This window comes from Symphodus melops, assembly GCF_947650265.1.
Source record: "Symphodus melops genome assembly, chromosome: 23".
Classification (NCBI taxonomy): Eukaryota; Metazoa; Chordata; class Actinopteri; order Labriformes; family Labridae; genus Symphodus; species Symphodus melops.
The window spans coordinates 4,084,397-4,099,990 of NC_136713.1; the positions used below are offsets into that span (position 1 = coordinate 4,084,397).

General features: G+C 43.8%; 2 protein-coding genes across 2 annotated transcripts in view; both read right to left on the reverse strand.

Annotated features, from left to right (window-relative positions):
• Positions 1-4,730, reverse strand: part of LOC306819047 (indian hedgehog B protein-like) — a gene marked incomplete at its 5' end in the record, with an annotated part of 8,244 nt that extends 3,514 nt beyond the window's left edge. Inside the window, 2 exons of the mRNA XM_079336811.1 lie at positions 796-1,057; positions 4,431-4,730. Of these exons, the coding sequence (XP_079192937.1) occupies positions 796-1,057; positions 4,431-4,730 (562 nt within the window). The remainder of the gene's footprint in view (positions 1-795; positions 1,058-4,430) is intronic.
• A 1,816-nt stretch (positions 4,731-6,546) lies between these two features.
• On the reverse strand, positions 6,547-15,449 carry nhej1 (nonhomologous end-joining factor 1). Its single transcript, XM_079336815.1, has 7 exons — positions 15,205-15,449; positions 14,915-15,136; positions 14,377-14,515; positions 14,135-14,193; positions 7,579-7,744; positions 7,068-7,171; positions 6,547-6,923 (listed from the first exon to the last, which is right to left on the reverse strand). Exons 1-7 carry the CDS (start codon positions 15,379-15,381, stop codon positions 6,849-6,851), a joined length of 942 nt encoding a protein of 313 aa, XP_079192941.1. The 5' UTR covers positions 15,382-15,449; the 3' UTR covers positions 6,547-6,848.
• Positions 15,450-15,594: the final 145 nt, after the last annotated feature.

Consider the following 15,594-nt stretch of genomic DNA (forward strand, 5'->3'; position numbering starts at 1 on the left):
AAATCCCTGCTTCCACTTTGTGCCTTTTTCTTAACAGTATTAAATTCCTCTGGCTAAAAGATTCTGTAAAACTTCAGGTAAAGTCTGTTAACTCAAGATAACTGAGCTCCGCTAATCTACAGCTTGTGCTTCCATCTTTTAAAGTAGTGAAGCTAATGTATAGTTTTGTGGTCATGCATCTTTTGTTCCACATAGATCTCCTGGGCTTTATTGTATGTTTTTTCCTCTTATAAAATAATCTCTTGTATCAAGTGAGTCTGCTTCGTTGTGAGAGAAGCAAAAACGGCTTTCTAGTGCAAAAATGTAAACATGGTGTGAACCTAACAGGGGAAACATGGGGTGAGTGGCAGCTGAGACAGAAGAAGAAAAGTGTCAATAAATAGGAGTTAGCAGACAAGAAGATAGTGATTACGAGTAAAAGAGGTTAATCAAATGTTAGAAAGAAAAGGAAGCATGTAGCAGTTCATGTCTAAAGCTGACTTCAGTTTGTGAACATTCACAAAATGAATTCAGTGTTTTCTGAATTTTAACTTATGTTCATGTGAGGGAATGATATGAGATTTTAACTCTTTGCAATTCGGTTGTGATCTTGCAAAGCTTCTTATTATGATGGCAGTAAGATTAGTAATACATGAAAGCTGAGTCTAAGCAGGTGTCCAATCAGAATTCATCTTTTTGACGAGAGGTTGGTGAACTCGTGAGGTTGATCCATCCTGCGACCTGCAGAACAGAATGTCTACAGGTGGACAACTTTAAAAAACAAACATCATCTTTCTCTGCTCCTTCCTCTCTCACCTGACTTGACGCTGCAGTGGATGTGGGCTTTGGACTCGTAGTAGACCCAGTCAAACCCAGCCTCCACAGCCAGCCGGGCGAGCATGGCGTACTTGTTCCTGTCTCTGTCTGAGGTGGTGATGTCCACCGCCCGGCCCTCGTAGTGCAGCGACTCCTCGGAGTGATGCCCGTCCTCGTCCCAGCCCTCGGTCACTCGCAACCGGACCCCGGGCCACAGGTTCATCACTGAGATGGCCAGAGAGTTCAGCTTGTCTTTGCAGCGCTGCAAACAGACACAGTCTTACTTTTCAAACTTTGCATCCACAATTTAACGTTTCATTTTTTGCCACCAGTCAATGCAGGTATAAACTCTAAAACGTTTCTTCATCATTTTAAAGCTCTAATATCCTCTGACTTTCATCACGGAGTCTTTTTTCTTGTCAGAGATGTTATGCCTGTTTTTACTTTTTATGTGCACATTTATAGTTGGCTTTATTGCTTCTTGAGCAAAGATACCTTTCCTTTTAACTTCTTAATGAGGTGGGGACTTAAGCCACGCCCACCCCTCTCTCACCCTTATCCAATCGGAGAACATGAAGAAGTCCCTTGTATGTGGATGCCGCTGTTTGCTCTCTGTGGTGAGTGAAGCGTGCTATGTCAGCGAAGGATGGAGGAGTGAGGTGGTGAGGGCAGACTGTGAGGTCGGGTGACAGGGCACTCAGCATCCCTCTAAACCTGGAGTCTGGTCAGGGTGAGTAAACAGAAGGTGAGAGGGTCCACTGAAAGCCTCATTGAGCACACATGATACAATTTAGATCGCCTTCGTAGCGACTAGTCAATCACAGATTTCAATCCCCGCCTTAACTCCTCCCCTCTCTGTGGTCTCTCTGACTCTAAATGGACCCTAATTCACTATAGACCTTAGACTAGTTTGGACATTTAATATTGAGGGAGTATATTTTGAAAGGTTTTTAAATGGTTTTTGCATGATAAGTATTCTATTTGTCTCCAGTAAATGTAGGTATAAAACACTTCCACGGTTAATTTACTTTAGAAAGCAGGAGGATATTTACTTATTTCATGCATAAAATGGTCAATGTGAATAAATCACACTGTAGCCCCCAGTCTATACTGGCTTGACTTAAATGAAACGTTGAGGAATGATGCATTTAGGTTTACATTTTTAACCATTTGATTCTAAATAGAAGCTCTCATCTGGTCAAATTCCATTTTCTGCTCAATTTAAGGTCAAAATATGATTCTCTTACACTCCATAAATGCCTCAATTAGGATTGTTGGTTTTATTCCACTTGACTGACAGGCCAAATAAAGTAAATCAACAGTCACTAATGTCTCATTAAATCAGGTCTGCAGGTCTGCAGAACGTCTTGTTATTTCCCAGCCGCCTCTGAAAGCGTCTCAGTGATGAAGCGTTTCATGAATCTCAGCCAATCAGCAGTGAAAAATGGGATTAAACGCTATAAACGTCTTTTTCCATGTTGGCTGTGATAAGAATAGCTCGTGGCGCGTGGGCCACAAATGCCTTTTCACAGTGTTCACAGGGAATTTTAACGTCTAATATTTTCTCTCTGCGGTCACAGCAACGAACTAGACTCCATAAATCAGACGATACATTTTGTTGGTTTTCCTTTCAAGGTATACAGATCGACGGGGGTTTCTGTAGCGGCGGTTTGAGCACTAAACCGCTGGCTGCACAAACATTGGACGCACAGGCTGACAACATGCGCCTATGCAAACCTTTACGCTGCAAAAAAAAGAAATACGGCCTCCAAACAGTTGAAGTAGTCTTCTGTGGTCTCTAAATGTCGTGCTTTTCCAGATAATCCTGAAAAAAGTTTTCTATCGATTCTAAAAAAAATTGTTCTGCGGATGCTCTGAATCCAATAACCGTTTTGTGCCTTCTGGATAAATGTTTATGCTCAAAGTAATATACGTGAAAACTGAACTGATTGTACATGAGTAAAAATAATCTAGCATTTCTTCCCATTTGTTTTGGAAGGAAAAAAGGCCATATTAAATGTGCAGAGTGACACTTTTTACAGTGTGGTTTCGCCCCTGAACAGACGCGTCTGTATGCGGCACGAAGCGCCCAGGAAAAGGCGAATAAAAAATAAAGAGGCGAAAGAAATGTGCATAATTAAGGCTTCAACACAAGTGAAGTGGGCTATTTCTGCACATGTGTGCTGCGAAAACAAACAAAAGTAACACGGAATAGTTAAAGACAAACAGGAGGCTGTCTACTGCGGCAGGAGCCCATAAATTGTGTGCAGGTCAGTGGCTCGGGCTCCGCGCTGCACAAAAAAAAAAGCTCATGATGGAGTTTCACCCAAAAACTTGAATGAACATTTCTTTGTTGACATTTCAGTAGGATGATTGAATCCTTTTCTTTTTTGATAAAATCGTGCTTTTAATTGGGTAATTTTACAGACAACAAACGATCAAAACCTTTCCAATCAAATCAGATGTTTTGGAAATGTAAACTCTGGAATCAGGCCAACTTGCACAAAAGACAGATCGAACACTTACACACCCTGTTTGCTTAATTCATCTTTTGCATTTTAGCACTTCTTTGTGGCACATTTTTCATTAAAAACCCAGCTGCAGTGACTCGCTCCAGTATTTCTTTCAGCGCGCGCAGAGAGGTGACAGCTCCAGACTGTAGTGCGCGCTTTCATTCCCCACGTGGGTCTGTGGACATAAGACTGCCGCTCAGGGAGGAAGCCCGCGGTCACCAGAGCCAGATATAAATACTTTATTCCTGGGGAAATTGGGAGTCAAATAAATTCCACTCAGTGCCACATCAATGACGGTGTCGTAAAGTTTTCTGACAGTCCAAAAGGCGACTGTTAACTCTGGCCAGTCAGGCTAAAAACGAAAACGGTAAACATGAGTACACGCTTGACCCTGGCTCTAACCAAATAGGACTTTTGGCTGTTTTTCCACCAAAAACATGATGTAAAACAGAGGACATAGTGTTTTAATTAAGAGCGACCGCTTTTCCAGACATTTTTAGAAGGGGTTGCCCTCTTTAACGCACGTACTGCCCACAGTGAACCTCTGAAAGTTCATGTGTAGAAGAAGCTCTGATTCAAACTGCTCACCTACACAATCCAGAAACTAACTCCACTGTGTCAACAGCTGCAGGGCTTCTACAACTGACTCAAGAATGAGCTGTACAAACAGTTTTGTCATCATCTTTCCAAAGAGCTGCACTGCAAGAAAATCCTTTAATGAAACAGTTTTCATTTGAGAAAAAAAAAGGAAAAGTGAAGATTTACTGAAAGAAGCAAAATGTATCCCCAGTGAAACAGCAGGGGTTTAAATGTGTCTGTATCTTTGGTAAATCTGATAATTGTTCTCGGTTGAAAAGCGCCAATAGTGCCTATTACACATATTTATGGTGAATGTAATTAAAACCATACAGAAAATATTCAGTTGAACCCCATTTATTTGGTAATTACTGATATTTTTGCAGTGACGAGCCCTGAGTCAACAAGAAATGCGGAAAAAGATAACAGCGTCCACGCGTTTGAAGACAGGGCAAAGTGCACTTGGAGATCTATTGAAATAGCTCTTAAAAAATAATCTCCGGCAAAATGCAGGCTAAAAGGCACTACGGCCGCCGGCAGGGTTACCTGAGTCATCATGCGGTCTGCACCTGTGTTCTCCTCATCCTTGAAGATGATGTCGGGGTTGTAGTTGGGGGTGAGATCCTTGAAGCGCTCAGAGTTCCGGGTTATTTTCCCTTCGTACCTCCCGCTGGCTCCTAAAGTCTTCTCGGCCACGTTAGGGCTGAATTGTTTGTAGGCGAGGGGCGCGAGCTTTCTCGGGGATCGTCTCTTGCCGTAGCCTCTACCCGGCCCGCAGCTTTCACTGACCGGTAACAGGAGGAAGGCGCACCCGGCGAGGCACGTCACCAGCGTCTGGAGCAGCATTCCGCCCCGGGGCCGGTATGTTTCCCCCCGGCGGGTGGCCAAAATGTCACCGCTGTTTATTTTTTAAATGGTCCCTGCGTGGGTCCTCCTTTATAACTTTTAGAGTGGCGGTAAAGGCGCAGGACTCATTCCGGAGTCCCGAAAAGTGGCCATTCCCGCGCGTAAAAGTGTCCTGTGCGCCGCTGGAGAAGAGCTGAAGAGACGTGAACCTGTCGTCTGCGCTGCTGACACCCTCCTGCCCCGAGTGCACGCGGAGGCAGGGGCATAAATAGGCGAGGTGAGTTTATCTTGGCAGGCAGGTTCAAAGCTGCCTCTCAGTGTCGGAGCTGTGAGAAAAGGCCTTCAGACAGACACGGAGGCGCGCGCTGCGGAGTCTGGCTTCTCCTGTTGGCCGCGGCGGTCAAAGGGTGTCCCCGCAGCGGTTTCTGCCTCTCGGGTTTGTTCTCAATGCGTCCTTGTGGCGCAGGGCTGCTGGCAGCAGTGGAAATGGAAGAGATCCTACTACAGCACAGATGAGGTGCCGCGGGAGAAGAAGGAGACCGCGCCCTGCTGGACCTGCCCTCCGCTCCGTCCTCTCCTCCCCTCGAGGTGGCACAGGCCCCGCGGACGCCTTCATCTGTTTATTGTCAGCCAAGAGGACAGACAAACACCGAGCCACGAGACTGACCGGAGTGGTGCGCGCCCACTCCTGTCCTTTGGACCCTGGTCTCCAATTTAAGACGCGTGAGCAGGAGCGGTGCGCCCGTTCAGACCTGTGCTTCGAAACTTTCTCACCCTCCTCTGGATGATTTATACTCGTTACTGAATGACATAACAGTCTGAGCTGTGGTTGAGGAACTAACAAACCCCTGAACACCGCTTTGTTAACCTGCAGGCGCTCTTTTAGTGACAGTAGACTGGTCCTCTATCTGACCAAGACATCCTGGAAAACACTTCAGGATCCCAACTTTAAAATAGAGGAGTGAGCCTGAAGGTCAAAACTTCTGAGAGGATTTACAGTTAAATGTTGAGACTCACCCACACACTCATCTTAAGGTCAACACATCCCAAAGTTTCCTACGTCCTACACTTCCCTTTAGCAATCCAGCAGAGAACAGACAATGAAGTTGAACTTGTTGTTCAACTCAGAACATTCACATAGATAAAGCAGAACAATAAAAACAGAAAGGTCTGCAGGTCTAAGGCTTCGGGCAAGCGTTTAAAGGCAGTCAGTTTGACTTACTGCTCAGGCTTCATCTTTCCAACTGATTATATAGTAACAATGTTGACATCACTACATGTATATGATCTGAGTTAGTTATGAAAAGAAGAAATAATGATCAACAGAGGCACCTGAGAATCTCGTTCAAGGAAAACTAATTCACAGTTTTAAGCCAACTCTTTAAGAGGAAAGACTCTAATACATCTCCTGTGCTTCCAGTAAGTGTAACACCATCGTTCAGAAACGTTTGTCACACAGAAACTCTTGAAATCCTGCAGGCAAACAGAGACTTTTCAACCTAAACTTCAATAGCATTCCCTAGATGCTGCAACACCTTGAGTCAACATCTCACCGACCTCTGAAAGAGCCAAGCGGCTGCTTTATCGACCGGCTGTCCGCTCTTCTTCCCCCTCCGTGTGTCTGATATCAGGAGGAAAGACACAATATCAAATATAAACACATCACAGCTTCAGAATAAAGAACTCTTCGAAATGAACATGTTTAAATCATTTTAAACAGAAGAATAGCCTGAAGAAGTTTAAAGCTGTTCAAAGTGGAAATTTAAATCTTCCTAAAGAAGTCCTGTGATTTGTTTCTGTGTTGAATTTGTGAGACAAAGAAAGAAGTCATTCAACTGTTTTTTTGTTTAACATCTTTAATCACAAGTGTGTTTAAAAATCCTTAAAAATCCAGACTTTATTAGACTGAGCAAATCAATATGTATTCAGCAGTTACAGTTCAAAGATCTAATAATCTGAACCTGATAAAAACAAGTTAAAGAGTCCCAAACAATTAAAGAACCCATCAAATGAGGAAGATTTTTAAGATGAACTAATTTTTCAAATTCCCTTTTGTACACTTTGCACTCTTTGTGATGGCGTTCTTCGCTGTCTGCGTGTGCATCCTACTGCTCGTGATCATCTGAACAAGCCCACTTTCTTCTTCTTTGGTTTGGAGGACGGCTGCTCAGGGTCAGATGAGGTCACTCTCGACTGCGGACGACACAAAAAAGTTGTTTATGTCTTAAAACGTCCCTGCTACGATGACAGTTTAACGTTTTATGAAATATCAGATTTCCTTAATTTGTCTCGTTTTAACCCATAAACTCTTTGTTCAGTAAATGGTTCCCTACTTACCTGTTGCACTGAGAGCCTGTTGGCCATCTTAGCTCCGGCTGTGTCCAGTTTCCCGTTCTGGCTCTGCTCTTCAGTCCCACCTGGTTCACTCCTGGCTGGTCCACCTGAAGGACAAGCACACGGGGGACCAGACTTCGTCAGAAGCATTTCCTGATATCAGAGAAGCTCAGAGATCTTTCAACATGAGGATGGATATTTCAGATGTTTTTCTCGTCTCCATCCTGACAACACAACTCTGTAAAATAGCTTTTTTAAACACTTTTAAAACAGCCCAATAAACGTTTTCCTGAAAACAGTTGAGACATAAAATGGAAATCCTGTGACATAATGTCGATAACTTATTGACTTCTCTGAACTTTTTCTGTGTCAGATTTTTCGCTGACCAGACCAGCACAAAGCCAACTGGAATTTAAATGCACCAGTAAGTCAGAATTTTAAGAAATGATCTGATGGAGTATTCAAGTGTCTTCAAATCATGAAGGTCAGCTGGGAGTTTTCTCATCAAACAGACCCAGAGTGGAGGGCAGGTCTGGTTCAGCAGGCAGCTGTGCTTCCTCAGCACATCCTCCCTCAGAGTGTTTGCGTTTCCTTGTGTTTCCGTGGGCGACGATGGCGGTGTACAGGTGTTGGAGGTCAGCGTTGAAGCTCAGGGTGTCGTGCTGCAGCAGAGGAAGAGTCTGATGGGAAACACACAGACAGAGGGAGGAGGACGTGATTCCTGATTGGTTCAGGAGTACAGATCACATTCATGTCATGATGATATTTTCATTTATGAGAGTTGATTTAATTTTTTGAGTCTTACTTTTAGAGTCTTATTGAAAGCTAAAAGTAACTAGAAAATATTTGATAAATGTTAGAATCACTTTTTCATTTCAACTTTGGGTAGGTTTGATTTACGACCCTGCAGTGGGAGTCACATGTCCGAGGTGTGATTCAGGGAGTGTCGGGCTGTGATAAGCCTCTAATCAAAGCTGCATTATTGGCACAACTGACCGCAGGTAGACAACTGAAACACAGACACACAGCAACCACAGGCCTGACAGATAAGGGTGCGTGTAAACTCCGGCGACATTATGCAAACGCACGGCTGCCTGGTAGAAAAACACTCACTGTTCACTAAATCCTTATTTTTTCCCCGTTTGGACAAACTCTCAGAATTAGCTCCTCAAATATTGACCAGCAGAAATTGGTGGTCTCCCGCTCGCTGTCAGGGCAGAGGGGCTCCTAAACACACTTTGGTCAGGTTTGGAGGTTTTGCATTGATTTATTTTTGTTATTTGTTTGTTCAAATATCGTAAAAATAAATGGAAATGCTCTGGTGAGGCTTAGTTCTGCTTTGGGAACAGAGGAACCAATGTGCTGCGAGGGGACAGAGAGCAGCAGAAAGCCCACCTTATTCTGTCTTTTTATTCACTCCCCCCACCCTAACCCCCCCCCCCCACAGACCTCCCCTCCCTCCACTCTCTAGTTGCCAGCTCACTTCACAATATTTGATATGAAATATTAAGCTCAATTTGTTGGATCTGGCTGCCCTGAAGCTCCCATTAGCAGTTTTATTTGATAATTTAAAGCGCCTCTTCCCCGGTCTGTCGAAGCAAAGAATCAACGAAACAAAATATCTGATGGGGGGGAAAAACAATTTGTATTTAGGTGCAGAGACAATTGCAATAAAGAAAAAACATGGTTGATGCTGCAGGCACTGATAGATGAATTCCTCTACAGTCAATTAGCCAGTGTGAGAATAATCTGCAGTATGCATGAATGCTGCACACAAGATGATGATTGTTCAGAGACGTTCATGGTCTTGACTTGGTCTCGATCGGTGAGTGTCTGGGCGAGTCTCGGTCTTGGAGGACTCTGATCTTGGGTACAGTATGTGTCTCGGTTAGTGTGGTCTGAAACAAAACACTATCACAGAGAGTGAACTCAGGTTTCTTATCTGCTGCTTTGAACCAAAAAAGAAACGCCAGACGAGGAATAAAAGGTGATTACAGCAGGTCAATAACCTGTAGACTGCTCTGTGGAGCTACTCTGGAAAGTTCCTCCCTGACAGAGCAAAGTCCGAGGCATAGAGGAAGAAGAGGAGGAGGAGGAGTGCTCACCTGGTGGCCACGCCTCCACACCTCCTTCTTGCCACAGCAAAGCACAATGTAGAAAAGGTAATGAGGGGAAGGTGATGAGAGGAAGAGTAGGGTTTCTCTATTCTTAGCAGGTAAACAGCTCTGATTTTAGAGGCTCTTCTGCTGCTGTTGTTGTTTTTGTTTTCAGGTTTCGGTGCCAGAGAGTCTCACTCTCACTTCCCCTCTTCGTCCTCTCTCCTGCTGACCTCATGTTTACTCTCGCTCATTCCTCCCCACCTCGTTTTCTCTCGGGTTGACCTCAGCTTCCCGCACAGGGTCCAGTTCAACCCTCCAGGACTCAAGGTCAGGTCCTCAGAAAAAAACTGGAGGGTTCAACTGGACTGAAGGGCGAAAGAAGAGATGCTAATGAAATGTGCAGGGATATCATGTGGAGCACACTGCTGCAATCAGGTGCAACTATAACTGAGATCCTGTCTCAGGTGTCCATCTTATGAGGCCCAGAGCTGCACAGATCTCCTTTATTACAAGTTTTAAGTTAACGTAGCTGTTATCTGTAAATGTTGGTATTCTGAAAACCTTTTCAAATTATTATTTTTGTTTACGGTCACCTGCAGGCAAATGGGACAAAGTTTGAAGTGCCAGGAAAAAGTCATGATGCCTTCTTGACCTCAAACTGCACAGCACAATCATAAATGACTCATGTCGTATTTTTAGTCGCTAACATGTAAATAAAAAACGGACAACCGAACGAAAGGGAATAATTCAATAAATTAACGTTACTGTGCAAAATTGAAGGGACAAGTGCACAAATCATGAAGCAAAACACATAAAAACGTGTTAAATCTTGTGTTAAAAATGTGTTATTTAAAAACTAATTATATTTAATATGATAGATTTTATATTATATTATATATTACAATATGATAATTTGGTTTTCTTCATCATAAAATAACTGGGTTAAACTTTAAGAATTATCAAAAAACCGAAGAAATGCAGAAACAAAAAAATCGTGTACATGCATATTTATAAAAACAAAGTGATGAAATATTATATGGGCCGTACAATGTTCTGTCTTTCTACCAGTTTAAGTATGTTTCTGCTGATGCATCTCTGAGTGTGGATAATGTTTGTCAGTGGTGTCTTGGTGATGCTAGGCTCTGCAGCTGCGACAGGAAGTGTTAAGTGTCACATATAAATGCTCATGGCGTGTTCAGGTGCCGCCAAGCGCTGCAGCCGTGTTTAGTGTTTCTGCTTGCATGTTGCTCACAGTCTCATGATGTCTTTGCGGGACGCCGCACTCTGCCCATCCAGGCTGGGGCTCGGCCCAGCGGCCAGCAGCTGAAGATGGAGGAGCAGCCAGGCCACAGAGGGTCTAATTACAGAGTGGAGCGGGGACAGCCCTGTGGAAACTGTGTGCAACTGACAGAGGGCATGGAGATGGAGGAGGAGGAGGAGGAGGAGGAGGAGGAGGAGGAGGAGGAAAGACTGTGTGCAGATGCTCTTGTTTTGTTTCTCTTAAAAACTCTTCAGACACAAGTGCTGAAGCTAATGATGCCAGTCATTCCTCTTGATAGACAAAGATTAGTCTGAGCTGCCAGTTAAACCTGAGGTGTTCAAATGTCCACTTCCTTATAACCAAACTAACATTGTCAATGTCCAACAAGAATTTAAACTCTTCAAGGCGAAACAAGTTCTTCATCAGGGACACCATCTTTCCAAGTTGCTCAGAAACACCTTTAAAAGATTCTCATACTTCGAGTGTTCTAAAGAAGGTTAGTGTGAAAATGTTAAATAGTCGGAGTTCAACATCCCTTTAATGCCTCTGTGTCCACCCCTCAGGAATAACAGCTGACCCCTCCACTGAGCCTCGCCCTGCCCTGCCTTCTTACCACCCGGGTCCTGAATTCCTCAGGTATGTGAGATAAAGAGCTGCTGGCTGCTGTTTATGAGAGAAGACGTCAATGATTTACAGAAGAGAAAAGAAGAGTGAGAGACCCGGTTTCCAACCTTTCACAGTTACAGGGAGTAGGTGAGTTTCTCTGCACTGGAGGAGTCAATGAGTTTATTTTTATAAAGGAGAGGATCATCACATATCTCTTCATTTAAATCGTCATACTGTAGATTAGCTCACAAGCAGCAACACGAGGTTGATGGAGTCATAAGAGTCAAAGAGTTGAGTGATAAATACAGGAAATATCTCACCTTAAACGGTTGAAACCTGGGCCTTGTATCAGGGGGGTGGACACAAGCGTGAACACAAGCACGCCCATTTTAGATGTCCTGATAATTGGGTGCGTTTAACTCGCTATTTTGATATATTTGCATCAGAAGTTATTAGATCTTTATGCAGTAACACAGTTCTCTGTTGTGATTTTCCTCTTATAAAAAGAAAAATCCAATCAATATCTGCAGCTCCTCTTCTTCCTCTCAGTCACGTTTGACTGCTACAGTCAAATTGTGTATTTTGGAAAGCATCGTCACCGTGGTCGCTGGATGAAAAAAACCCTAAAGTTTCCTTTCCTGCTCTTTACTTAGAGCCTTGGTTTGAAGCAAACAGATATTAGGATTTGACTCCTCCTGCTGAGCAAACAGGCTTCATGTGGGGATCTGTGTAGCACTTATAGATCGTTTCCTCCTCAGTCTGAGCACATAATCATTACAGGAGCTTTATCTCGAAGCAAGGAGAACAAAGTTGGAAGCAAGGGCAACATTCTGGCTCAATTATGAGATTCTGCGCAACTCAAGTGAGGTGTTTCCGTCAAAAGTGGCCTCTAATTGTCACTTTTGGTTAAACTGCTGAACGGTTGCCATGGAGATGTGAATTGCCGTCTCAAGAAGCAGGAAGTGGGCCAAGTTCCTGAACAGTGACAAATCAATTTTAGAGATGACAACTGTGACGCTGCTGCACGAATGACTGCGAGTGCTGCACCAAAAACTAGATGCATGCGTCACCATGGCTCACGCACACACACGCACACACACACACTGATGCATGAAGACATCAACATTAAAAAAATCAGTGACACACACCAACAGTCAGCGTTGAAAAACCAAAAGCATGCGTCACAGCGGCTCAGTGTGGACAAGCAGACACTCCCCTCTGTCAGGTCGCGCTGCTGCTGCTGCTGCCACAACACGTACACACACAAATCTTCACACACACTCGTACATATACGCACACTCACAGTCCCCATTTAGGTCCTTATGGAAGCTGATATGATCCTCAAAGGATTTAAACGCTTTCCAAACATGCAGCTTCATGACCAGTTTGAGCTAGAGTTAAATCCAAGTGTGTGTGTGTGTTTGAATATGTGTGTGTGTGTCAGTGGGAAGTGCATCCTAATTCATCTCATGCATGGCTTCAGAAACGTAAACATCTGAGTTTATAGGCGTTTTCAAACCCCAGTAACTTTTTCATAGTTCTTGGATATGTTGAACCCTCCCCCTCTTATATTTATTTTGCACCGCAGGAACTAAGAACGATTATAGTTTCTGAGACCCCGTTTAGAGGAACCTTTTTAGCTCCTGCTCCAGAGTAGGTACCATGGCGTGGTGAAAGCAATGACCCATGGTGTGCACAGGACAGTTCTTCTTCAAAAAGTCTCCAGAACAGTTTGGTCCAAAAACACCTTCTGTCAAAAAGTTCAGGAAACATTGTTTATCATTGGATATTAATAACTCATCGAAAGTGTTGGTCTTTTATTAACTTATGTATGATGTTTCTAGGATACAAAGTGTTGTGCTTTTTAAGAGGCTAAAAATGTGTATAAACTGTGTTGATGATTAACTTTCAGGAATACTTGGTCAAATTACCAGGAAATATGAAAAACTGAGTTGAGTTCAAGTATGTAGACCTTTGTGCTAAATGTCACCATTGAGACAGACGCAGAAATATGAGTGGCAGCATGGACAGACAGAAAGCACACACACATATATGCATGCAAAGATCCTACCCTGATTGATAAATACCACACACACATGCCAAACGCCTTCACCCTTCCTTTGATTCACACACACACACACACACACACACTGATGATTCTCCCTTCAATGCGCCTCAGGGACATTTTTTTCTGAGAAGTTTTACTCGAGGTTGGACTTTGGTCTCCTCGCAGCTCAGTGGAATTTGCCACGAGCAAGAAGACTTTGATCCACCGCAGTAATTCTCCCTCTCCTCTTCTTCTGCTTCTTCTGCTCACCTTCCCAGAAGGAGGACTCAAACATGAAAAGCAGAAAACAGAGCCCCCACTGTGAGCCTGATGTAACTTTCCATGACTCTCCATACCTGGGCTGGACTCTTCCCATCTCCTAAAAGTGGGATTATTTTTCCTGGTTTGTCCTTTCAGACAAACAGTATAAACAAACATGCAGGTTTCCTTCCAAAACCCCAGAATGAGGCTGCTATGGCCAAACAAACTGTTTTCCTTTACGTGACTAATAGAAGATCAACTTCTGTGACGTTCACCTTTCAAAGATCCACAACCTTCACGTGAAATCATTTTTAGCTGATACGACTCTTGTGCTGTGACCACCCCTGTAAGACGTTTCATGGTGACAAATCTACCAGCAGATAGAAGAGCTGCCGGGGGGGGGGGGGGGGGGGGATCAATAAAATAAATCTTAATCTTAAATAAAACAGTAATAAAATTAGTTATCTTTAAATTAGTTAAAAAGGAGCATCTAGAAATGCCCCTAAAAACAAATTCCTCACTTGAATGCAGTAAACACTTTTAATTAAAAAAGTCATTCCTCCATCTCACTCTGATTGGCTGACAGTCACAAACAGGAACTTCAAAATGTGTCACAGCGGTTGCTCTTTTGGCGTAGAGCGACGTCTGCTCCAGTGTTTAAAACCATGTGGTTCCTGCCACGCTCGCCACAGCCAGTTAAAGATCAGAAACGAGCTCGGACGACGTAAAAACAGGACGAGACAACAGACTGCAGAGGCTGTGTGTGCGTGCGTGTGCGTGTGCGTGTGTGTGTCACCTTTGCCATGAAGTCCTCTCTGTGGGTTTGCTCCTCAAAAACCTCCGTCTGCAGGCGTTCTGCATTCATACATAAACACGTTATGATTATCAAAATATTATAAAACATCAGCCTTCTATATTGTCATGTGTTCTACAGTTATTTACACTTCCTTTAAAGCGTGTATGTAAGTGCTGGATTTCAGCATTCAAATTTAAATGGCGCAAATCTTTTACTGTTTTGTACATTTGTGTTTTGTGCACCTCTGCTGAGTGTGGCTCCGTTCTCTCTGTAGTCCTGGATCTCCACGTCCTTCCTCATCAGCAGACCTCCCAGCTGCTCCACCTGACGCTGCAGCAGCTGGCTCATCGCCAGCAGGGGGCGCACCAGCTGGACACACACCTGAAAACAAACATGATGCAGGGTTGTGGTATCCTGTTACAAACCTGCTCTCATATGCACTTTTACATAGTTCATTTTATGTTCTAACATTCTTGTGACTTTAAGTGTCTAATAATATTGATAATGACAATGATGATATTAAGGATGGTTTTGATGCTGACTCAGAAACAGTTGTTGATGTTGTGCTTTGTCTCTGGTCACTTCCTGTCAGCACAAGTGTGACTTAAAGCAGATCATTTGCACCTACTGAACTTGTTTCCTTCTCTCGAGGTCCTTGCTTGTGTTGATCTTACTCTCTGATGTATATAGAATTAATCTAGAGGTTTATTAAGCAGACAATGTACTGAAAGACCACAAAAATCCTTTGGCTGCAGTTTAATTCTATTGAAAAGAGCGTACCTCAGTGATGGGGGCAGGGGTGCAATGGAACTCCCAGTAGAAGGGCAGCCCTGCCAGCTCGCTCTTCAGCTTCATGCTGATGTTTCTATCATCCTGTCGTGTGAGAGATATCAGGGGCTCGATTACAGGTCGCCCGTCACTTCCTTTCAGCGTGGGCTGAGCCACCTCGCACAGGTGAGAGAAGAACGCTTCAACAGGGGCTCGCAGACGTTTGTTCAGCTCCTGGGGGTAAAAATGGGTTTATATTTATGTTGTGATTTGATTAATTATTCTGTGTTGTGTGTGCATACCTGTGCTCTCCTCTGGATAGCTGCTGAGTCCATCCTCTCCTCCCACACACAGTGCATGTCTGTCAGCAGGACGTGGTAAGCAGAGTCCCCAAACCAGCTCTTGGCAAGGAGGTGGCAGCCGCTGATGCTCACAGGAAGCCATGGACGCTGCAGGAGGATGTCATGAGAAGCCTCCATCTTGCCCCAGGCGCTCAGAATCAAACACACTAAGCAGAAAAGAAAAAAATAAACCTATATTGTTTCTCATTTACAAAAAAAAAAAAATACACTTGTGGAAAATCCACTGAGCAGAAGATGGACAGTTTTTAAGAAAACAAAGAAACTCCCAAAGTGTACTTAGTAAGAGCTGGAAATCAGACTTTGGTGAGTGTGAGTATGTTCCTGCCAATG